General features: G+C 37.2%; 1 protein-coding gene across 2 annotated transcripts; it reads left to right on the top strand.

Annotated features, from left to right (window-relative positions):
- The first annotated feature begins 393 nt into the window (after positions 1 to 393).
- LOC123973551 (muscleblind-like protein 2a) lies at positions 394 to 20,917 on the top strand. Of its 2 annotated transcripts, XM_046053686.1 has the most exons (12): positions 395 to 779; positions 2,515 to 2,567; positions 4,413 to 5,118; positions 11,686 to 11,850; positions 11,959 to 12,153; positions 12,280 to 12,534; positions 16,274 to 16,327; positions 16,671 to 16,827; positions 17,059 to 17,094; positions 17,763 to 17,857; positions 18,493 to 18,513; positions 18,956 to 20,917. In XM_046053686.1, exons 3-12 carry the CDS (start codon positions 4,945 to 4,947, stop codon positions 18,968 to 18,970), a joined length of 1,167 nt encoding a protein of 388 aa, XP_045909642.1. In that variant the 5' UTR covers positions 395 to 779; positions 2,515 to 2,567; positions 4,413 to 4,944; the 3' UTR covers positions 18,971 to 20,917. The 2 variants fall into 2 exon arrangements, with proteins under 2 accessions (XP_045909643.1, XP_045909642.1); XM_046053687.1 differs by lacking the exons at positions 17,763 to 17,857; positions 18,493 to 18,513 and having other exon boundaries at positions 394 to 779.
- Positions 20,918 to 25,066: the final 4,149 nt, after the last annotated feature.

Raw genomic sequence — 25,066 nt, 5'->3', positions numbered from 1 at the left:
CAAGTCAAAGTCATCATAAATCTTTAAAAGTCTTCCATTATCATTATTTATTATAGCCTACTAATAGCTAAGCTACTCACAAATCTTTAGGTCACATTGACTATTTAATTATGCAAATTCTTGGGCAGACTGCACACTGTCTTTGTCAAATTTATTTTGATATACTTCGTTAATTAGATGTTTATATTTGTGCATGAAAGCGTGTTCTCATTAAACTAATCCAGAAAAACTCAAACTCAACAACAGTTTTATTGCTGTTACCTTGGTAACAAGCAAACCCTTGTCCTTTTAGCCTACTGGCATTCGTGTGGATCGTACCACGTTGTGGTCGTAGGGGGGATCTTAGGAGGTATAAGTTTTATAATTACCTATTTTTGTGAAAATATGATTCGGTCAAATCAACTCAATTTATCTAATATTTGTATGTTTGCTATTTTTTTTATTTAAAACGTTCTATATTCAATGATCGATAGCCTTTAGCCGTCTCAGCGCACTCCAGGAACCCCTCTTATCACATTAAACTGACGATCGTACAGTTAGCTGTCAAAAGCTTGTTGCTTAAATCTGTGCAGTGCTATAAAGTAATGAAGGAATGAGGTCGGATGCATAGACGAAATAACACGCTATACTTTACGAACAGAGCAATAATTCAATGGGTTGTTGAGCGGACATTTCTGGAGCACTTGACATCCTGTTTTCGTTAGTTCAGTTGGACAGTCGTGTCGTCTGTTCTGGCTGGTGCGTGATCCTCTGGGAAGCGGTTCATCCGTGATGATGAGGTAAGCAGGTGCTCTCTTCGGCTAACAGTGCGGCTAACATAAGCTAATACATGTTAACGTTAGTGTTAATGTTCTTTATAATGTAGGTTACAGCTGCGTCTTTAGCTTGTTAGCTGACTATTTGTGATTAGCTAACGTTAGCTAAAGCAGCCTAGGATGAGAATGCAAATCAGAGACATAAACATGTTAGTTGCGTTTGAAGTGCCAAACTGTGCAAATAAGACAGTGTCAGACTGTCATTGTAGTGATGTTGTATTTTCTGCTGTTTGTTAGCTACGTTTTGAAGTTGAGAAACATGACTGTACATACTGTAACGTTGTATGGGCGGGTCATGTATTACCCGACAGGCGAAATGAACTCCCCCTTCAATGAAATATGGACTTCAACCCTTCATAGACTATCTAAACTATTTTCTAACAGCTTTAAACAGAGTTACAATCGCACAAGATACTTTAAACCTCCAATTAGCGTCACCATATGGGTGTAACTACTGTAACAATACTGAATGCGACAGCATGTGTCAGAAATACACTGAAATAACGTTAAGCATTTACCTACTGTTGAAACTTGAAAATGTTTTTTTAGCAAGAATACTTCAGATATCCTAAATCACTGTCGTGATTTACAACACAAAGTAAGCTGTGCTGTGTGATGTAAACACCAATGATAAAAATGTGTAATGATTTAAGTGGCATAGTTTTAAATTTAAGTGCTCTGCTAGTACTGCAATATAATTCTGTATTATAAACATTGTTATTACACCTGTGATCAATATTGAGTCTATGGTCTGTCCATCTTGGGAGATCTCAGGCTGAATTTCACATGAAATCCCTTTTTGAGTGAGACATTATATATCAGAAGCAGCATGCCAGGGACGTAAATGAATTATTTATGCTTTTTTTTTTTGGCATAACATTGAATTAACACTGAATTATTAGGGTTTTTTGCAATTTTTGGCATGATGGTGCTACACAAAGAATATTAACTTACTATATTCTGTATGGTGGGTAAGTAAAATTGCCTGAAAAATTACATTTAACACTTGTTTTGTTGCACACATTTTAGAAGTGAACTCATGGCGCAGTGAATATGATGGTACAGGACTATTTCTATATTCTTAAACCTCTGATGTATCAGTCTGTAAAGTAACCAAACCAAGTTCAAGACCTAGCTAATTAAGGTTTAATAAATTGTTATTACACAAAATTGCAATAGAAACATTGAGACTGTTGGACTGTGACGTACCTGCAAATAATGCAAAAAGGAGCTTATGGCATTGGCCTACATTTACAGTAACTATACCGTTTTACTTGCAAGCCACTGTGTAAAGGTTTGTACAGTGTTAGTAGGTATATCATTTCTTAATTCTGTACTTGCCCATCAATGTAGTAATAAATTCTGGAGGCAAGATCAAGTGTAATAAAATATAATTCATAGATAAAGGGTGAACTGCGGCCAGTGCCTTGCTCCAAGCTATGCAGCCAGCTTTCACACAGTGCATCAGCCTCTGGTTTTCTATTGGCCAATTTCTGACTGGGAGGGTCTTCCCAGAGGCTGGCTCTCAGGCAGGAAGGGGGTGGCTGGAAATGTTTCAGCCAGAGTTGGACAGACAGTCTGTTTTCACTGAGAAAATCTTTGGTCACTGAAACCGTGGGACAGAGAAGGGAGATAAAAGCTGTTATTGTGGTCATTACCTTAACAAGTTAGGTACTCAAAAGTTGTATCTTTAACCTAGATTCTTCGTCGTGGAGGGGAAGAAGTTCTTTAGTGCTGCATGAAGAGAGAGAGGTAGGTTTTTTTGCACCGTTTCCTGACTTGCGCCCAAAGGAATTTGCTGCAGTATGCGGTGGGATAGCATGCAGTAAAGCTGAGAGGCTGTTACAGATCTGGGTTAACAGGAGCAGAGTTTATTATGAATGTGTGCCTTTTTGTACATTTGTAGACCATGTTATTTCCAATTAGTGGAAAAATCTTTCCACTCTAATACAAATGTATTCAGCTCATGAGTTAACCTTTTCTGACTGCTCAGCAACTTCCTGTGTTTTACCACTTAGTGTACTGGTCTGAGTATCCTGTCCTGTGTGTGACACCCAACATGATGTGTGTTTAAGCTTTGTCTTTCTTTCCTTGCATTGTATATGTGGGCCAAAGCACATACACTGTATTTGACTGACTAGAAAATTTGAGTCACTGTATTTGAATTCGTCCTACAGTATTAGCAGACAGAGATTAACAGTGTAATGGAAAACAGGTTATAGAGAGCATAGAGAAAGCACAGAATTGATTACAGTGAAATCTGTGATTATTAAGATTAAATCTCGTTTTAATTGGCAGCCTGTTTTAGTCGATACTCATGTATGATAATCAGTAAAATCTTTTTCAAATGTAGCATAACACACATCTTATAATTCTATGGATTTGAGCTTCGGAAAAGTTCATATACTGTTATTGATAGATTGATTACGTGACACTAGCCAGCTACATAGCCCAGACTAGCAAAAAAACTGTGGCCCTGTGCTTATCACATGCTTACATTGTTATTGAAGATGCATCAGCCAGAGAAATCAATTGTAAAATGTGCAGACATAATTACATGTACAACAGCCATCACAACTTTTATGAAGTTTTGAATGGTCTGTATGCGCTGCTAACTAGCTAACATTAGAAACGTTAGGCTGGAAAAGCATAGATGTTTGCCTTGAGATGTGAGTGCAGACTCGGCAGAGGGCAGAACAAACATGATGAGGAAATGGTTCAGTTTACCAACCAGGAAATATGACTTCCACCGTACATAAAATGTTTTATGGATCTCGTCATCTGATCAAAGCACTACATATTAATAAATGCTGTGGATGAGGTGAGAAAAAAATATCTGGTGGAAGGTAAACTGACTTTGCATCTGTATGTTTAGGGTTTCTTTAATGAGAAATATGAGTTTATCAGGCTGTATGATCACTGCTCTGCTAATCCATGTAAGTATTTTGTGGAGTAGGTTAGCATTTCAATGTGTGATTCAGTATCAGCTGCTAATTCATGCTTAATAGGGGAGACACTTGGTTTACTATCATATTTTTTTCATATACTACAAGGGTGGGGGGACTACGACACACAGTGGCCTCACTCATTGAATTAATCTGCCAGTTATTTTCTTTATTAAGCGATTCATTGCTTAGTCTATAAATGTCAGAAACTGTCCATCACAGATTTCCAGAGTCCATGCTGACGTCTACACATGTTTTGTTTGGCGCAACCAACAGTCCAACACCCAGAGAGATTCTTGAAAAGAGTGAAAAGCTGGAACCAGAGAACCACTGGAGTTTTTTCTTTAAAAAATGACTTGAAATGATTAGGCTCTTTAGAATCTGACATGAATAAATATAACTGGACTAATTACACAAGATCACATTTGTTATTGTTTGACCTAATCAGATTTCTGCTGTAAACTGCTAAAGAACAGATGACTCCAGAGAATGAGCGGTCTCTAGAGAGGAGAAGAAATTACATGAGATGCAGTGTATTCAAAAATAATTTATGGTAGCTCGAAATGTGCCAGCAATAGATGAATTGCACCGTAATGATAATGTTGTTTATTTGGATACAATTTCAGTAGTATGCATGTTTTTTGTCTTTCAGATCACCAACAGAAAGTGCCTTTGAGAAGATATCCCCGACTTGAAGTTGGTCCGAGTACATTGCCGGTCTCGGCTTTCTTTGAGGCCAGACTCAAGCACCAACACGTGATACCTCATCTGCGAGTCCTTTGCCATCACTTTGCACAACATCAGCACCTAAAAAATTCTAAAATAGAGCCATAATATAAGAGGACAGAGAATAACGAACTGAGAATGTATGACTAAAGTGACAAATCTGCATTGAATTTTCCTCACTTGAATGTGAATGTTTATGGATACCGTCATTTGTGGAAAATACAGTAGAACGTGTCACAGAAAAAAATAAACATTTGCAGTTGTTTCTTTTTGATAGGTTATTTTACAGCCAGATTTACAAGTTAGTTTATCTTCCTGCTCCAGCCGATGGAGGACTCACCAGGTTGTTTTAAAAGAGGACTTTTTAAATAGAGCCAACCTGCAGCTTTTGGTGTATGAGGCACTTGACTATTACGTAGACATTTTAAAAACTAAATTTATGATCACAACCTTTGGAGATGGCGTTGAACCTTTCTTCAGTAAGAGACACCAAATGGCTAACTCTGGAAGTCTGTCGGCAGTTTCAGCGAGGAAACTGTTCAAGAAGTGATGAAGAATGCAAATTTGCTCATCCACCTAAGAGCTGCCAAGTGGAAAATGGGAGAGTTATTGCCTGTTTTGACTCACTGAAGGTAAGAAATATTGCATACATGGTATTATGCTATTAACTTTAATAATCTCATAAAACAAATGTTTTGTTATGTCACTGAGTGAATGGCATCACTATTCTATTCTGCCAAATCAAACACATTTGTACATTGCTCTTTTCGAAAAGTTTTTATTTAAATTTTGGCTTTGTGCTCTGGGGGTTGCAGAAGAGTGTGATTGCAGATTTTTAACGCAATCTAGCTAACCCGTCCCATCAAAGTTAAACCTGCAGGTCTTCCAAGCTAAATAGCAATAACATCATGACATGGGTCGGGGTGTGAATTTGAATACATCCCTGATATTCATAGTTTCTACACTGCAAGATTCCAACATATACTATAAAGTATGGGATAAAAACACGACCTCCCCTGTAAGTGTTAATAATAGAGGAGGAGTACAGTTTAAAGTTTTTACTCCGCCTTATGGTGAAATCTCTGCCCCAACATCCAGTTTCATTCAGAAATACTATATGTTAAACCACAGAGCAAAACTGCAATCTCAGAGCTTTATCTTTCGTTGTGCACAGCTCCAATGAAATCTGAAACCTTTTCCAGAAAATACCTGTCAGACATTACTCTCATCACTTGTCTAATGTAGACTAACAAATATTTCTGGCAGCCAGTTGGATTATAACCAGTTATTTTCATGTTTGCTCATTTGCCCTGAATGAGACCAGGGCTACCTTAATCCACTCTCACACATTCACTATCACAACACAATACAGCTTTGCCCCCAGGATTATTCTCATGTTGAGTCATCGTCTTATCTCCTCACTGTAGGTCGTTTATAAACAGCTTGTCTGGACAGGGAGAGGGCCTCCTCTGAGCCCCAGTGAAGGGCCTGGGCTAAAGGCTTTCACACAAAGATTCAAGATTCAATACTTCATTGATTGCTGTAAAGCACTTTGTTACCTGTATTGAAAAGTGCTGTATAAATCAAGCTATTATTATTATTTCCAGTTCAACATAGTTGATAGGGATTTGGTTTGGTCAGCCCACACAAAACAAAACAAAAACAAGGCAGAACACCTCACATACAGCGACCACCTTAGGACATAAGAGTAAATAAGTAAGTAATAATAACAAATAATTAAAATTAAAACAAGCATTCCCATGGGGATGCTATCACCAGCTATGATGTATACCACTGTATATGTGCCTTTACAGTGTCTTACAGACAAGAATAACAACACATTAATCATTTAGAAGTTGAGGGCTTGAACAGCCTGTGGGTAGGTGCTGTTGCAGAACCTGGCTGTCCTGGTTCAGGACCAGCAGTTGAGAAGAATATTGTGTCCCTTTTCTGTAGTCTAAAGGTGTGGATTTCATCAAGGAACAGTAGCTCCTGGCCCATGATTTTTGATGCAGTTGGCACCATTTTGTCCAGCCTTTTCCTGTCTTGTTCCCATAACCCTTTTGGTAACTTTTTTCAGCTGTCTTAAAAAGAAAGGTCTTTGCTGAGCTTTAGTCAGTACTGTTCTTGAGTGTTGACTTCCCCACTTTAAAGAAGAGGCAATTATTGCACCCAAAAATTTGTAGTGCTCCACCTGTTGAGTTTCCTGGCTACCAAAGTACCTTATTCCTTTATCTAAAAACAACATTTAGTGATTCAAACAGTGCCGCCATTCGATAGTTTGTCCACCGTTAGAGTAGTGACCACTCTTGGTTGTAATTGTTAAAAAAAAAAGAATTTTAAGGGAACCCTGTTAAAAATGTAAATATCTAGCTTAATTGTATCTTATTTAAGAATGCAGGCATTAAGTATTAGCATAGATTTGCAGCCTGTTGCAAGGATGGAAAGAAGAGGTCAGCTAGCAGATCTACAGCCATTGCAGTCATGTGACTATGTCAAAGCTCTTCATTCTGAATAGGCTTTTGTCTGATGTTTTGTTACCGACATGGCTACTGGTATAATGTCAACAGGTACTAACTCAGTAGCTGTTACTCAACCTTTATTTATTAAAAGACAAATAGCTAGCTAGCTGCCCAAATTTTGGCTTGTTCACTGGTGGCATTTAATTGGCATGTGATTTCAGGCTTGTGAACAAAAAGTACAGATCAGAACATTTGCTGTGTCCACCCATTCATTAACTACTGCTAACAGAGTTAACTTCATTATACCAAAGAATGTGCATATGCTTTGGTATTGTAACTAGAATTGCATGACTTCCATTAAAATAGCTGAGAGTCTTGTTGGTACGCAAATCTAACTTGAGCTGTTTCCTGTGGCTTGCTCTCGCGACTGTGTTATGCCTCTCAGACAGGAAAGCAAGTGAGCATACCCGGTCATCAATTCAGTCTACTGTTTCATACAGATCAGCAATAAACTTCTGTCTTTATAATTCTTTTGAGTCATGTATATCTTGGGGACAGTGGGGCAGGCAATGGCAACCAGCCCTCACAAATATGTCCTCTTAAAACTAGAAAGAATCTAAATACAGTCAAGACATAGTAGTCAATGGGCAACAGCTACCTTGTCTCTGGGTTTGACTTATCCCCATAGCTCTGACACTTGTAATGTGTAAGGCATATTTCGTTTCATACTTTTAAGCAACTATAACTTAGAAAGATGTACAAAGTTGTATAACAATAAAACATTAAGCATTTCAGGGGGTACTTTCCACTGACGCTGTACAGACTAATGAAACACTGATGACAGTTAAACCTATATGGATTTTCACTGAAAATAATTAATATAAATCTCTTGGGAGCAATGCAAATGAGGGGAAATTAGTTAACTTGATTGAAGGATTTGAATATGTAGAGCAGAGGGAGCTCATCTCTCATTAGGCTAATAAAGATGCTTGATGGGCAGAAATTGTGTTGGTAGGCTCATTTTGAAGTCTTAAAGGAGATAGTAATACTCAAGCTTAATAACCAGGCTGCTGGAATTTAAAGCAAATCACCACTGGATTCCAATAGCTTGCAAGCTAAGGGATTTCTTACATTACCAGTGTTCTTTTTTAGCTGCAGTACAGTAAAACACTGAATGGATATTTGACTGATCTTCATCTAAATCATGTTTCTTACACAGGGTTCCTGTGTAAGAAACGGCTCCTTAAAAAGTCTTAAAAGGTCTTAAATTGAAATCAGGGAAATTAAGGTCTTAAATTGTCTGAAATTTACTGAAAATTTGCTGTAGGTATTAAATTAGCCAATGGTGCGTTTAAGGCTGGTGGGGAAATTGTCATGCACAGTCGCCTAAAACGCCTAAAACACCCCGCCATTAATATAACTCATATTACCTTTTACGTTAGCTGCAGACGTTGACGTTTGGCTGCCTGTCATATTATCGTCAGTCGTGGCTGCAAGATTGGGAGACGCAAGTTAAAGTGGTTGGAGGAAGATCTGACCGTTCTGTCTAGTTCAAACAGCTGTAGCCTACATCACGTCCTCCTCTCATTTGCGCAGGTCCAAAAAATTATCTATAACTACAGTTAGAATAACTTTCTAAAGTGTGTCTTTCACCGTGATTTGTTTTTCTCCATGGATTATTTACCTCTCTTCAGCGGTGCGCCTGTGTATTTGCTCGGCCGGAAAGTGAAAGTGAAACTTAAGTTCGGTCCGGCATCGTTTTCTTGCTACGTTCGTTATAATGTGTAAGTTAGTCTTTTCTGTTATTTTAGCGGTTTAACGCAGCAGTGTATGAGTAAGGGCTGGGCCATATGGAAAAAAGTAGTAAAATATTATTTAATCATTATTTTTGAAGTTAGTTTAAAGTTTAAAGGTTTTTCTCCTGAAGAAACTAGATGGTTAATTGTGCTTTTAAACTTTTCTTTATGTTCAAAACATGACAAACACTTGATGCCAAAAAGCAGCCTGGTATCAAACAGTGGATCACTTCACAGAGCTGAGTTAGAACATTCAAAACAAAACCCTTTTCCTCAACAAAATAAATATCTTAATAGAATAGAAAGTGCTCATTTGTTTGTGATTCAAATGAATTAAATCAAATATTTATTGAACATTTGTATTTTTATTGAGGAAGATTGTATCACAATAATTAACATTACTGTTTTATTGCCCCCCTAGTTCACGTTCACAAACGGACACGATTAGATCACCAAAAACATGGGCAAGATCAATAATCTACAATGTTTGAGTACGTTTGTGCACAACACTGAATGGACACACTGTCCAGGCACCTGTCTGTGCTGTCAGACTTTTTGATATTATTTGCAGAGGACTGCAACCAGTACATATTTCCACCCAAGAAGTTGTTGTATGTGGATAGATAACACATTTGCATTCGTCTCTTTTCTATCAAAGAAATTGTTTCAAAATTTATATTTGTTGAAGTCTTAAAAGGTCTTAAAAAGCATTAAATTTAACTTTTAAAATGGTGCAAGAACCCTGTTACAGTGCTGTCTATTGCATTTGTATTGGATGATTCTGCAGCACATCATCTACGTCCAAACAAATGCCAACGTGGGAAATGGCAGTAATGTAGCGAGAGGTGATGGGTAGTTGTGTAGGGAGGATGTCTGCATTTCATTTAGGCCAATAATTAAAGCCACTATGTTTGAAATTAAAACGGTTTTCTCCCAAGTTTTGAGGAAGAAAAATGTCATAATAAGGTACAGTGAGATCATTTTGAGGAATAAAAAGAGAAGGAAAGTTCTTAATCTTGAGTGCAGTCTGTACGCTAGTATGTAGGGCTGGGCGATATGGCCAAAATTTTTATCACAAACAAAATTTTTATCACAATAAAAATATTCATATCATAATAATGTAATAAATGTCAAATCATTATTTCTTTAATGTTTAAAGGCTGATTTTTGCTTTTGGTTTGAAACACTTGCCAAACAGTGGATAACTTAACAAATCTGAGAAAGAACATTCAAAACAATTAAGATAAAATCTTTTTTCAAAAAATATGATTTAGTAAAATTAAGTAAAATCTTTTTTTAGTCCCTTTTCTTCAACAAAGAAATATCTTAATAGAAGTGGTAATTCGTTCTTGATTCCGACGCAGCCTGCTGCTATATGATGGAAAACATAAAAGCCAACTTGGACGGAGGGGGTACGGTCGGTGCCGTGTTTCTGGACTTGCGAAAAGCCTTTGACACGGTAAACCACAGTGTCCTCCTGACTAAGCTCTCTATGTATAATCTGTCCATGGAGACATTGCATTGGATACAATCATATCTCTCAAATCTGATGGAATGTATGTAATGTGTGAGGGTAAAAAATGTATTGTCCTCTCTGAAGCCCACCACAACTGGGGTATTTACATCAATGATCTTCCAGCTGTGTACAAGGGCGTAGACATCATCATGTACGCAGATGATGTTGTCATCTACGTAAATGGGAGGAATATGGAGCAAGTAGCCACTAAATTGTCCTCAGCCATGGACAAAATAACTAATTGGCTTAAATCTTCTTGCTTAACACTAAATACTGAAAAAACAGTTGGAATGTATTTCGTTAAGTCCAATAAAGTTAAAGATATGCCTAACATTTACTTTAATGGACAAAAAATTAATATCGTGACAGAGATAAAATATCTAGGTGTCCATTTAGACCAAACCTTAAGTTTTAAAAAACATATTAAAATAATGACCAACTCTATTAAATATAATATCTCTATCTTTAGACATATTAGGAATAGTTTGACAACTGAAGCATCTTTTATGTGTTTTAATGCTATGATCTCTTCACATATCACTTACTGTTTGTCCTGTTGGTCTCAGGCCAACGAGACTACACTTAAATCGCTCATATCGGTCTATAATCAGGCATTAAAGGTGCTTGACAGAAAGGCCTCTCGCAATCACCACTGCAATATTCTAAGTAAATATAAAATATTAAGTTTTGACTCATTAATTCGATATACAAATTTGAGAACTGTTTTTAAAATTGTTAATAATATTGCTCCTCCTTCTATGAAAAAATTAATGAATCTTTATTGTGAACAAACGAATCGAATAACCCGTTTCACTGCACACAGAAATTGTGCTATCCCGAAAAGATCCTCTGCCTTTGCACAGACAGCTTTTTCATTTAAAACCATTAAACAATGGAATCAACTCCCTGACAGTCTAAAGTTGTCTGCAGATCTGAATAATTTCTCTCGAAACTTATAGAAATACATTCTCGATAAATGCTGTGTCAGCATCAGCACACTTAAAGTCTACAAATGTAATATTAAAGTAATTGTTTTTGAATATGTTGTATATATTTTATGCTGTGATGGTCTTGTGATGAAACATCTGATTGGTTTTAAATGATTATTGTTGGATTAATATTATATGTATTTGCTAGTGCTATTGACAGTTATTTGTAATGTAATGTTTCAATATTGTTTGCACCTGCCCGGGGACTGCAGATGGAAATTAGCGTTTGCTAACTCCAGTACAAAACATCTTTTCGTAAGATTAATGTATTTTGTACATTGTCCCTGACAAATGAAAAAATAAAAAAATAAATCAAACATTTATTGACAATATATTGAACATTTATTATATTATTATTGAGGAAAATTATATTGCGATAATTATCATTATTGCCCAGCCCTAACTTTATGACTTTTCTATTTTCTCTGAATTACAGGGCAGATGCTCTAGAGAAAACTGCAAGTATCTTCATCCACCTTCACACTTAAAGACCCAATTAGAGATAAATGGGCGCAACAATCTCATCCAGCAGAAGACAGCAGCAGCCGTGCTTGCCCAACAGATGCAGCTCATGATCCCCGGACCCAGTCTGCAGTCTATGGTAAGGTCTTCATAGTTATTAGGGAGGCAATTCTTTTTGTGTTATGGTGCTTGCTTCCCTTGTAATATATAACCTCTTCTCTCGTGGCCAACATTTTCTGTTACACAGGGACTTGGCACAAATACTGGTCTTGGTTATGGCTCATACATGACTCCCATGACCCATGGAATGAGCCTCGTCCAAACAGACAACCTTCCCAACACCCAGGTTCTTGTTCCTGGGAGCCCACCTGTCACGATCCAGAGCTCCTCTTCTTCTTCTTCTTCTCCCTCACAGAAGCTGCAGCGTACAGACAAATTAGAGGTATTAATGCAACACCACGCATGCTTTAACATGAGAAATGTCATCACTACTTGTGTTTTTTGGCATAATCTGGCTACATGCTGAAAGCTGTATTCCTCTCACTGTCTTTATAATTGCTCCTCTCAGGTGTGCCGTGAGTTTCTGCGGGGAAACTGTGCGAGAGGGGAGACAGATTGCCGCTTTGCTCACCCCAGTGACAGTCCAATGATTGACACCACTGATAACACTGTCACTGTTTGCATGGACTACATAAAGAGCCGCTGCTCCAGGGAGAAGTGCAAGTATTTTCACCCGCCTGCACACTTGCAGGCCAAAATCAAATCCAGTCAACAGCAAGTCAATCACACAGCCGTGGCAGCCCAAGCCGCAGCTGCAGCCATGGTAAGACAGAGCCTTATCCTCTGGTGCACTTGTGTTTGCCTTGACATCACTGAATGTGGAGCACTATATATATTCGTATACTATCATTTGTGATGGGACATTTAATGTAGTGGCATAGTATATTACCTGTTACCTATATTATTAAAGCAGAATATCAGCAATTAGGTTCATTGTTAAACACATTTTCCAAGAGCAGGGGTTTTCAGTCTGACACCGTGACATTATTTTATCCTATATTTGTTTATGTTCTGGCAAATTAGGCACCATTAAAATTCAGTTCAATTCAATTCAATTTTGTTTATAAAGCGCAAGTTATCTCAGGGCACTTTTCATATAGAGCAGAGCGCCAGAGTCTAGACCGTACTCTTTGTGATATTATTTACAGAGACCCAACAATTCCCACCATGAGCAAGCACTTTGCGACAGTGACTAAGAAAACTCCCTTTTAACAAGAAGAAACCTCGAACAGAACCTAGACTCAAAATGGGTGGCCGATTGCCTCAACCGGCTTGGGGGGCAAAGACACCAACAGTAGCTTACAGATTTAAAATAATAGTAATGGAAGTGGTCGTGGTAACGATATTTATATAAATAGTAATAATAATTATAGCAATAATAATAATAATAATAAGAAGAAGAAGACTAGCTAATAATTGTAGCAGCGGTTGTTGGGCTGTATGGAATAAGATTTGTGCCAATTTAGTCAAACGAAACTCTTAAAAATAACAGAAAATAAGAATTTGAGAGAGAATTAAACTGAAACAAAAAAAAAAAATCTCAAAAGTAAAACATATAACATAAAACATATAACTACAACAATTGCTAGCTAAGAAGTGTTAGCCTGTTGTGTGTGTGTTAGCTTTTGTTAAAAAAAGCACAGTAATTTGCCTTTTCTTTGTACAACAATGTAACATTGTGAGACCTGTAGACCCGTACAGACCTACGATGCAGTCTGCATGGCTTAGTTTAACTTCTAATTTAAGAGAACAAAATGGCTAGCAGGCTACAACTCAGACAGCATATGATCAATTCTTACTTTATCAATCTTGTAGCAATCCATTTTCAACAAATTTCCAGTGTTTGGGTGTCAAAACAGCTTGCTACACTGAACAACACCTGGGTAACTGAGCTGTCACTCAAACACTCACTAGCCAATGGGGATGCACCATTGAAAAATTAAAAACCTGCCCACAAGAGACGTTTGTGTCAGAACTGAAAACAAAAAGTCAGGCAGCGAAAACAAGAGAGCAGGTCTGATCAGTGAGAAAGCAGCAGAGGGAGATGTAAACAAAAGGGCTTATTATCAGAAAAGTAAAAGATCAATACTTTGTTTGCAAGTTATATGTTTTACTTTTGAGATGATTTTTTGCTTCAGTTAGTTTTATTCTCTCTCAAAATCTTATTTTTTGTTTGATGTTTAAGAGGTTTTGTTTGACTAAATTGGCACAAATCTGATTCCATAGAGCAGGAAGAGGTAGTTTGAAATCATAGATCCAGACTCTACAGCTATGGAGGGAAGAGGTTGAGTTAGTAACATGCATTATGGGATAGGAATGCATACAGATGGGGAGGGAGTGGAGGAGAGAGGAGCTCAGTGCATCATGGGAAGTCTCCCAGCAGTCCAGGCCTGTAGCACTATATTACAAAGGGATGGTTCATGGCTCACCTAAGCCAACCATAACTATAGGAAAGTCTTAAGCCTGCGCTTAACTGTGAAGATGGTGTCTGGCTCCTTAACCCAAACTGGCCTTGATTTTCCCAGTATAAAAGCATGCTGAATTAGCTATTAACACCTGTTTTCTATGTGCCCGTTATCATTGGATTGCTTTGATATGGATAAAAAAACTTAAAAATGTGATGATTCTCAGGCAAGGTCTGAGGTTATAAGGAGCATCTTTTTTTCTACGATTCCTAAGTGGATATATATTAGCGTTTATTCACAATGGACATTGAAAATAATAATGTCTTGGGTTATGACTCTGAGAAGGAGTGCCATGTATGTTGTAAATTGCGGACAAAATCACCAGGCCAAAGTACAATAACTTACTTCCTGCTGTTTTTAGAACAGCTTGCACCTGTCACTTTCACCTCATGCAGTATATTTGCATCACATCTCTCCCTTATAAACAGTTGTATTCTGTGCTGTACAGTATGAATCACTGTAATGGTTAACTGCCAAAGTCCACTGACTCCGGCTGCGCCGCGGTTGCCAGAGCTAATCGCGGCCTTTCTAGTTAATGCTTGTGAGTCCACCAGACGCGGCTCTCCGCTCTGCAGAGAATAGGTAGGCGGGCTATTTTTGACAGAAGCCGCGTCAAGCAGCACAGAGCAGATCAAACCGGGCAGGAAGTCAGACACAGAACGGCTCCCGATTGTAAAACAACAATAAACACGATTAAAACAGACACAAAGAAATCATTTAACTATGTAGACTACTTAATCATAGTAGAAGCACAAAAGCAAGCACTGATTACCAAATCAACTAAATGTAAACATGTCAGCAAAATCAGGCAGGCAAAATGCTCTTATTCTGAAATGCAAATATGCAGCCTACAGACGACAGAACGTAACACAAATGTGAAGAAGGTCATGGAAGCACAATAAGGACAAATTAATAACAAGTCAATAATGTTGGGCAGGCTACGCACTCCGCTGCTGAAAAGCTTCTGGGATAATTCCTGTGGACTTTGACGCCGGCCTGAGGACGGATCACAGTTGTGGCGCAGCCGTAATGCGCCGTAGCCGGAGTCAGTGGACTTGCGGAGTAAGACTTGTGATAACTGCCTGCGTGAATTAGTGCCCAAAAGAGCAAAGTGTTTTTTTTCTTCACAGTTTTCCCCTTCATAATTTCTGCTGTTTCTTTTGCCAATTATTGCATCCAAAAAACGTTTCTTGGTTTGGTTTCAGCTTTAACATTAACTTACTTCACTTAAGTTACTTTAAATGTAATGCATTTTCAGCCTCTCACTTGCCATGTGGCTTCAGTAAAATGTGCTTCCTTGCCCTCCATAGACCATCTATGTACCCTGTCATGTACATCATCTTACTTACTTACTTACATTTACATTATAATTTTTTTGCATGACATTTAGGCAACAGCAATCATGTTTTGTTGTGTACAGTACGAGTACGAGTACAGGAGGCATTTGCCATTCCACCAAAACCCCTTATTGTGAATGTAGTAAATGGAGCTCCACATTCGGTGCTTTATGACATTGGATGGTTATTTCAGCTGTTTATTTGTGATGTTTCCTTTGGCTAGCTCTCACAAAACCAAGGCATCTTTAAACAATAAACATGTGCAGGGCTTGATTTGCATTGCATTGTTATTCTATAATGTGCATAGTTGCACTGATTGCATCATGGTAATGTTTTTATTACAATTAACTTTGATCAAGTTTTGTTACCATAGTGATCAATATAAAATTTAAATAGTATAACAAATTGTGCCGTATCATTGTAAATCTGTGTAAAGCTATTGATTAAGTGTACATGTTAACCTACTAATTAAAGAATCTTTAGTTAGTGTGTCCTTTAATCTGTTGTTTTGGTTACTGTGCATGCATATTGTGTTTTATGTGGTATACTACATTCAGATTATTTTGTTTTGTTTTCCCCTTCTCACCTATCCACAATGCTGTCCCCCATGATGCACCTCTGCTTGCTGTTACCTGTATGTTAATACGCTTGAATCCCATTGGCCCACTACCATCATGTGCTCGCTGCCTGCTATTAAAAGACTCAGTCGACTGCCAAAGCAATGAAGCGATCCCTCGAGGCAACTGTAGACCTGGTATTTTCACCTTTTGCTTTGGTTGTAGCTATTAATTGTACTTTAATAACTTTTAATTTTCTCATATAGTCTTTGTGTACACAGTGCTTAATTTGAGAGATATTTAAACATATTTTGGTTGTTACATTATTCCATTCCTATTTGTATCCTAAAACCATGCTTGATTTTTCCACTATGTGATAACAGTCACCTTTATTGTGTAGTCGTGTTTGCTGTTTTTTCACCTTTTTCTTTTTTTTTAAACAATGTATACTAAAAATTAAGTGTGTAAATTGTAGTTGAACAGAGAGACAGGAAATTTGGGAAATTTTGGTGTGTCATGTCTCCTCTTGTTACTTTTCAGGGCTTTCCCCACAGTCTCCTACAACCCCTACCAAAGAGACCAGCTTATGAGAAGAGCAGCTGGGCCAACTCTCTCCTCAGCCCCAGTTTTTTGCACTACCATCAGGCTCTGGCCAACTCACAGCTGCAGCAGCCCACTGCGGCATTTTATCCTGCAGGTGAGCATCTAAACTTGGATTGAAAGCTAAATAGGCACTTCATACACTTTTCCATTTGATGTCATGTCTGTCTTAATTTTTTTTTCTGGGGGTGGATACTGCTCACAAATATCAAACACACGTAATGTCGTCCCTTCACTTCAGAACTTGGCAGAGGTTTTTCATGTTCTTACTACATAGCAGTGTTGGCCATATTGATACAGTCTCTCTTTCCATTTGATAATCACACAGGTTCTGTCTTGTGCATGACTCCGGCTAACAGCATCGGTAGGTCCCTTCCTTGTTTTGTATAAACTATGTCTCATAATCAATGGAGAACACAGGTGAAACTTTCATATTAATCTGGTTTACTTGTAATTTTAGCATAGGAAAGCATCATTCAGGAAACCTCAGTAAAAAACACATATCAGAGCTTCTTTTACTGTTTTTTTTTCTGTAAATATTTTTGTTAGTGTGTCTGTAATATGTACACTTATCTAACATAATATATTGATAATCATTTTTTAAAACATATAAAGACAATATAAAATTTTAAGCATTTTGTTTGTAGAATTGCACCATGGCTCAGCATCCCCGATATTCACTTCAGTGATTTTTCATAATTTCTCTTAAATGTTATTAATATTACTCCTCAGGTATCTTATTAAACCACTTTGATCATGTCTGGTGGCATTAGTGTACATGAACTTTCTTTTTGGATATCAAATTATGGACAGATTTCCTAATTTTATCTCTTTATCAACCCTCCTTTTATGTTCTCCCCTGCTGTCTCGCTTTGCTGTGTGATCACATGCCATCTGCTGGTCTAACCCAATGATGGCTTGCTGCTAATGTCATTTTGTATTTGCCTGGCAAGAGAGAGAAAAGCATTGCTATGGTTACCATAATGCTCCACCTCCCTTTTCATTGCTTTCATGGTTCCCTTCCTGAAAAAGTCCCCATGATGTACAGTGCTACGCCTGCTACTGTCTCTGCAGCAACTACTCCCGCCACAAGTGTCCCCTACGCAGCAACAGCACCAGCCAATCAGGTTTGCTCCTTTTTAAAGCTTTCTTTCATAAATCCTTGAGCTCTGGATGAGTGCTTCATCTTTAAATCAGGGAGTTGCTTCATCAGCATAGCATTGTCCTGCTTGCATTGCCTTTAATTCAGCTTCATCTACCTGTAGACCTTCAGTAGAACTAGGCTGCATCTCACCCCTTTCCCTCATGACAGACATCCTTTATTCAGAGGTCTTCCACCTGCAAACAGTATATATGCATATATTCTTTGTTGCATGTTTTTTGCTTTGTTCGATGTCAGTGTCTCATTACTGAATATGTATTTCAATTTCAAAATGTTCTTTGAAGAGAGGAGCAAATACTTAAAACACAATTGTATCTTAGGTACTTGTCATATTGGTTATATTAATTAGTTTATATTTGCATTCATTGTGTTATTATCATCTGGGAAAATACGCTATCCTGATCAGGGTTTTGATATATTTCAGGAGTGTGTGTGCGTATGTGCTACATTTGAGATTTGTATCATTTATATTTTGATAATCTCAGTTGCCCTGATTAAAACGTGATGCTTTTGATTGGTGGGGATTGTAGAGAAGTCAATGTAAAATATTTGGTCATCCAAACAATCTTCTTTACTATGTTCATTTTCTTCCTTTCTTAGATCAAACAATTACTCTACACTGTAAGTGTAGTGTCATGCACTTAAACAAAACTTTATATTTAAAGTCTGCCTACCCACTGTTGGGTCCATCTTTACACTTAACATGTTGTTCAGCTGAGCGTTACGCATAATTTTACTTTATATTGCAGTGTTGTTATACAATACTGTTTATATTAGGTAGAATTTTGGGAAACTGTAAAAAACGATGCATAATGCACTTGAATTTGATGTACCAACCATGAAAACCATGTCATAAATTGTGAAAAGGGTTTTGGCGAGTGGGTTTAAGTTAAACACCTAAGGGGAGTTTAAGGGGTTTGTTTCATTTCATTTTATATCCATCATAATGATTGTTCTTGATGAGCACATGATGATCTCTGACATGTAACAAAAAATACATTTGGACCAAGTATATTTCCATTGCATGCAACCAATAAGAGACTGTCTTTTGTCCCTGAAACAGATCATCCTCAAGTAACCACCAGAAACAGACGTCAGTGCCGTGTTGCTGTTGTTAAAGACCCCAAACATCTGCTCTGTAAATACTCTGTTAACTCCACACACAACTTACAACAGACTGCATGCTGATAACATCACTGATGAAAAAGTTGTACACATCACTTTGATCCCCCATTATAAGCTCAATTACTAGGATTATACTGTGTTTGATACGTGTCACAGAAGATTATTGTATGTACGCGCCTTTGCACCTGCATTAACATGCATCCTCAGTAACGTGCAAATAACATGCTGGTTCCTGTTTCCTAAACCAGTTCTTATAAGATCAGAGGTGCATTTAGCCTCTTAAAGAGCTGAAAAGCAATGTGTCTCCAGTTCACAACTTCGACACGAATTCAACCAGTAAACACATGGAAATCAAACAAAATAGGCAATGCAGATATGAGTCTGTTTTTCACTGGCAATTTAGATTTTTGTAAATATTATAAGAGAAAGAGATGAGGATGCCAGATCTCATCTGAAGTCAGTTTCCTATATTGGAGACTGTTAAAATTATATCATCATAATATTGAGCATAAAATACTTTTTTTCTTTCTTGAATATGTTATGTAAACTAAGAGAAAACCTTTTCATGTTAACAACTGTCTACCTAGTGCCAGATTTAATTGTTTTAAACAATCTAGTAAAACACACTTATATTAACTTTAAACTCCACATTGTAAAAATTATGGAAGTTCCTTTAAAATGTTCTGAGGGTAGTAGTCCATCTGTATTGTTTACCCTATCATTCCTAGAGAATAGGATCAGTGCTCCACCTCCTGGTGTGCCTTTGCATTGCATATACAGTATGTTTGCTGAGAGAAAATACTGTAGAACACAATTGCTGCAAAGACTTTTTTCTTCAAGGCAGTAACGCAACAATGCTTCAAACTGTTAAAATATCCCCTCTTCATTATAAAAAAAATCGATTGGACTACCGGTCACGGTGATGGTTGACGGGCTAGTTTCCCAAAGATGGTCAGATGGTTATTCACTATCTTAAGTAGGACTAATGGCTGGGTAAGTAACCACATTAAACCGCTCAGCAGAAAATGTTACAACATTTTACTGGGAACATTCAGGGAAGAATGTAACAAAACAAGATGTGGCTTGTTAATGTGGCAGGGCTCTGTACTTCTGCTCAACAGGTTACTTTGGTTTCTAAAAACTTGTTCCCTGCTGATGACTCGCTCTGCAATATTACAATATTAACAACAATACAAACCAGTCTAACATATCTTTGTGAAAATGGCCCCTGGTTCCACTTTAAGATAACCAGATAACCATGTTTTTAAGAAGAGCCTCCACAGCCATGAAGGTTAAAGTTCAAACTGTGTGGAATTACTACTGCACATATTCAAACTAAAGTAATCCTGTAAGGGTTGAGTTGAGTAGTGTGTGAAATGGTAGTCTTAATGTTACAGTCAGTTGTCAGTACTGTACTATTTGAATGTTACAAGTGCCTAAAGAATTGTGCAGATGAGGATATCCACGCAAATTTAAAAAGGCTTTGTGCAAAAAATCACTCAGTTAAATCTACTCAAGTGACATGTGGAAAGAAATGATTTGCAATGCTATGCCAGTGCTTTAGTATGTTGTGTGCACCTGTTTAGATTTAGCCTTACAATTAATTTTCACTGATGCTAAAATGTGTTTGTAGACCTACATAATGTATAATTTCTTTCTCTCTTAAGATGATTACGTAGTGTATGACAGTGTTTCCTAATTAGTTGTATGCACAGTTAAAATACCTTTATGTAGTAAAGTACAATTTAAGGAGATAGGCTTTTGGGTGATGTTTAAATGTGTATGGTTGATACCACATTATGCAATTACCCGTCTTTGTTTGGATCTTACAGCAGACAGAGTGGGTATTGTGTCTGGTTCAGTGAGTTACAAAACTGATATTAAAAACAGTTTTCACTCATGTGTGTTATGTTCCCTTAAACATCTTTTCCCCTGCATTTTAGTTCCCTGTTTTGCAAACAGTGAGTGCAAATATCAACCTTTCCTTTATTGTTTCCCATGTCTTTTCAAGTGACTGCTGTAAGGTTTATAATGAAAACTTCTATCTACAATTTTTTTTTGATTTTCCAAGAGAAATTGCATTTGTTCCCATTATTGAATATGTTCACGTTATTTCTATTATAGGTTTTACACATTATTGGATGGAATATAAGGAGTTTAATTGCATATTTTACTAGTTTAAGATTAGAAAAGAACACCTTTAAAAATGTATTCTCTTATACTTTATGATGAATGTAATTTATTAAACTGGCTTTAGCTCTGCAGGAGGTTCCTCAAAGGGCCTTGATCAGTTTTATTAGCCTATGAAAAGCCTGTCTTGTGTCCAGGGATCGAATGTTGGAGCAAAGAGAAGCTTAAAACATTTCATCCTTGTCACTGCCTTGTCACCTGTAACAAGCGTTTGAATAAGCAAGGAAATAGGATTGCTTTTTACGTACAAAAGTACATTGTACAGGCCACATTTTATGGAAAAAATACGTTTCAGAATAGTGTAATAATAGTTTGTCATTGTTTTAATGTGTTTTGCTGAGGCAATCCGAATTTGCAGTGATTAAAAACTTTATTTTTGTAGGTGATGGATTTGTTTTCCCCACTCACAATAACACATTAGATTGTGCTGTCAGATATTTCACTTTATTATGCCATGGTAAAACACTGTAAGTGATCCAGTGCATAGGGATATGTTTTGAAATGTGATTTTTGTGTTTTATATGGTTTCCACTGCATGTTGACATCCTGCAGCGAAAATGTAATCCTCCCTCAGCAAATCTAGCCTCGGTTGGGAGTTGATGGTTCAGTGGTTGTTTAAACCTTAATTTTTATTTTCAGAATACAAACACTTTCAAATTTTAGGTTGTTATAAGATATATATAGATATATATATATATCTATATATACACACACACACACACACACACACACACACACACACACACACAGGTGCTGGTCATATAATTAGAATATCATCAAAAAGTTGATTTATTTCAGTAATTCCATTCAAAAAAGTATATTGTATACAGTCATTCCACACAGACTGACATATTTCAAGTGTTCATTCCTTTTAATTTTGATGATTATAACTGACAACTAATGAAAACCTCAAAATCAGTATCTTAGAAAATTAGAATATTGTGAAAAGGACACCTGGTGCCACACTCTAATCAGCTAATTAACTCAAAACACCTGCAAAGGCCTTTAAATGGTCTCTCAGTCTAGTTCTGTAGGCTACACAATCATGGGGAAGACTGCTGACTTGACAGCTGTCCAAAAGACGACCATCTTGCACAAGGAGGGCAAGACACAAAAGGTCATTGCTAAAGAGGCTGGCTGTTCACAGAGCTCTGTGTCCAAGCACATTAATAGAGAGGCGAAGGGAAGGAAAAGATGTGGTAGAAAAAAGTGTCCAAGCAATAGGGATAACCGCACCCTGGAGAGGATTGTGAAACAAAACCGATTCAAAAATGTGGAAGAGATTCACAAAGAGTGGACTGCAGCTGGAGTCAGTGCTTCAAGAACCACCACGCACAGACGTATGCAAGACATGGGTTTCAGCTGTCGCTTTCCTTGTGTCAAGCCACTCTTGAACAAGACACAGCGTCAGAAGTGTCTCGCCTGGGCTAAAGACAAAAAGGACTGGACTGCTGCTGAGTGGTCCAAAGTTATGTTCTCTGATGAAAGTACATTTTGCATTTCCTTTGGAAATCAAGGTCCCAGAGTCTGGAGGAAGAGAGGAGAGGCACAGAATCCACGTTGCTTGAAGTCCAGTGTAAAGTTTCCACAGTCAGTGATGGTTTGGGGTGCCATGTCATCTGCTGGTATTGGTCCACTGTGTTGTCCAAGGTCAACACAGCCATCTACCAGGAAGTTTTAGAGCACTTCATGCTTCCTGCTGCTGACCAACTTTATGGAGATGCAGATTTCATTTTCCAACAGGACTTGGCACCTGCACACAGTGCCAAAGCTACCAGTACCTGGTTTAAGGACCATGGTATCCCTGTTCTTAATTGGCCAGCAAACTCACCTGATCTTAACCCTATAGAAAATCTATTATTGCGAAGAGGAAGATGCGATACGCCAGACCCAACAATGCAGAAGAGCTGAAGGCCACTATCAGAGCAACCTGGGCTCTCATAACACCTGAGCAGTGCCACAGACTGATCGACTCCATGCCAAGTATCATCATGTTAAGTATTGAGTGCTGTACATGCTCATACTTTTCATGTTCATATTTTTCAGTTAGCCAACATTTCTAAAAATCCTTTTGTATTGGTCTTAAGTAATATTCTAATTTTCGGAGATACTGAATATGGGATTTTCATTAGTTGTCAGTTTTAATCATCACAATTAAATGAAATAAACATTTGAAATATATCAGTCTGTGTGGAATGAATGTATACATTATACAAGTTTAACTTTTTGAATGGAATTACTGAAATAAATAAACTTTTTGATGATATTCTAATTATAAGACCAGAACCTGTATATGACACATTTTCCCTTATTTATTATATGAGCAAATAAAAGGCATATAACCGAATGTTTGATTCACCTTTTGTTAAAAAGCTTGAATGACATGGATACACCTGCACATGGAGGTTGTTTGAGATTGTGATCGCCCAGTCAAAAAGATATGGACAGTAAGAATGTTTGGTCAGACTGACTGATGCAACATTTCACTGAAGCACTTTCTCACTAGTCAGATGACTGAGAAGACATGCTTTTTGTGAACTTTGCCTTATCTTTGATCTATTCCTAAGTTTGTATTTGTTCAGAAATTATGAATTCCATATTGTCTAATAAATAAACTGCATTTCACTGAACTTTTCTTTTAAATTATTGCTGCATGATTTTTCAGTTTGAAGCCAAAATGACAGTTTGTAAAATAAGCCCAAACATACCGCTGAGGTCAAGGCTTGATGTTGATAGGGCTAGGCTAGCTTGCAAAGTATGCCGGTGCCGTTTGTTTCCATCCTGGCCTGAATATAAACGTTCCCTCTTTTTTTTTTTTTTTAAACTTATTTGTGAAAATGATTTAATTTGTGCATAATTGAATATTTCTTGTAGATAGTTTTGTTCCTGTAAATTCAAAATTGTGAGAAAATCTAATATTGCAAATAAATAAATGTTAAGTAAATGCCATGCTGGGAGTTCTGTTGTTTTTTTGCACTTTATTTAATTCTACAGTAAGACCCTAATATTATGTTTGTGATTCTGTTTGACATCAGGCTCAAAACTCAACCTGAATCAGTCAATTCACAAATAAAATAATCTCCCTTTGGAGATTATTTTATTTGTAGAGAACGCTGGATTGGTCATGTACCCTAAAAAGGCAAATCAGACAAGAAGATCATGTTTTCTTTTAAGAAATAAAACAAATAATAAATGATTTCTTTCAGGTATGTGTCTGGAAGATTTATTGATTGTGTGTAGGGCAGAATTAGGGCCTTGCAATTGAAAAAGGGAGGCATAAAAAGTCCTGGTTACCAAAAGAATATAGTGTATGTGAGCATTGTTGAACAGTTGAGGTGGAGACAGAGACACATTTTCTCCTGAAATGTGATAAATATAGAAGAATAAGAGAGCAGTATTTTTGAGAAATTCCATCTTTTAATACCAGATTTCAAAGAACATGAAGATAACAATAAATTAAGAATAATCCTAGGAGAAGGACATGTGTGTGTCCCTGTGTCACAACCTAAGGGACAGCGAGTGACTCAGCCAACTTAATGTTCACTGCATGGCAGGTTATACCTTGTTCACTTTTATTTGTAGTTTATCTGTATTTGTTATCTTTGTTTTTGTAATTTATACCTGCTAAATTGAGTGGTCTTGGATTAATATTGTTATGTCATATTCAATTGTAAACTTTTTATTTTTATTTTGTTGCAGACTGCTTTGGCAACATTGTTTAAATGAACACTGAACTGAACTGAACTGAACTCACTGTCTCCTGAAATTGAACTGAATGATTTTCCACATGGCAAATAATAAATAATTATAGTGTCTTGGTTTTGCATCCTGCACTGGTAGAGATCTATATGTATATATA

Source organism: Micropterus dolomieu, linkage group LG07, assembly GCF_021292245.1.
Source record: "Micropterus dolomieu isolate WLL.071019.BEF.003 ecotype Adirondacks linkage group LG07, ASM2129224v1, whole genome shotgun sequence".
Taxonomy (NCBI): domain Eukaryota; kingdom Metazoa; phylum Chordata; class Actinopteri; order Centrarchiformes; family Centrarchidae; genus Micropterus; species Micropterus dolomieu.
Note: the sequence above shows the minus strand (reverse complement) of the source record. Positions and strands in the feature narration are given on the sequence as shown.

What these genes read in the sequence shown, in the direction of transcription:
- LOC123973551 (XM_046053686.1), top strand. Translation starts at nt 4,945, where the DNA reads ATGGCGTTGAACCTTTCTTCAGTAAGAGACACCAAATGGCTAACTCTG. An exon ending in AAGCCGCAGCTGCAGCCATG is followed by an intron (nt 12,535 to 16,273) that starts GTAAGACAGAGC and finishes TGCTATTAAAAG; the next exon opens with ACTCAGTCGACTGCCAAAGC. An exon ending in GACTCCGGCTAACAGCATCG is followed by an intron (nt 17,095 to 17,762) that starts GTAGGTCCCTTC and finishes TTCCTGAAAAAG; the next exon opens with TCCCCATGATGTACAGTGCT.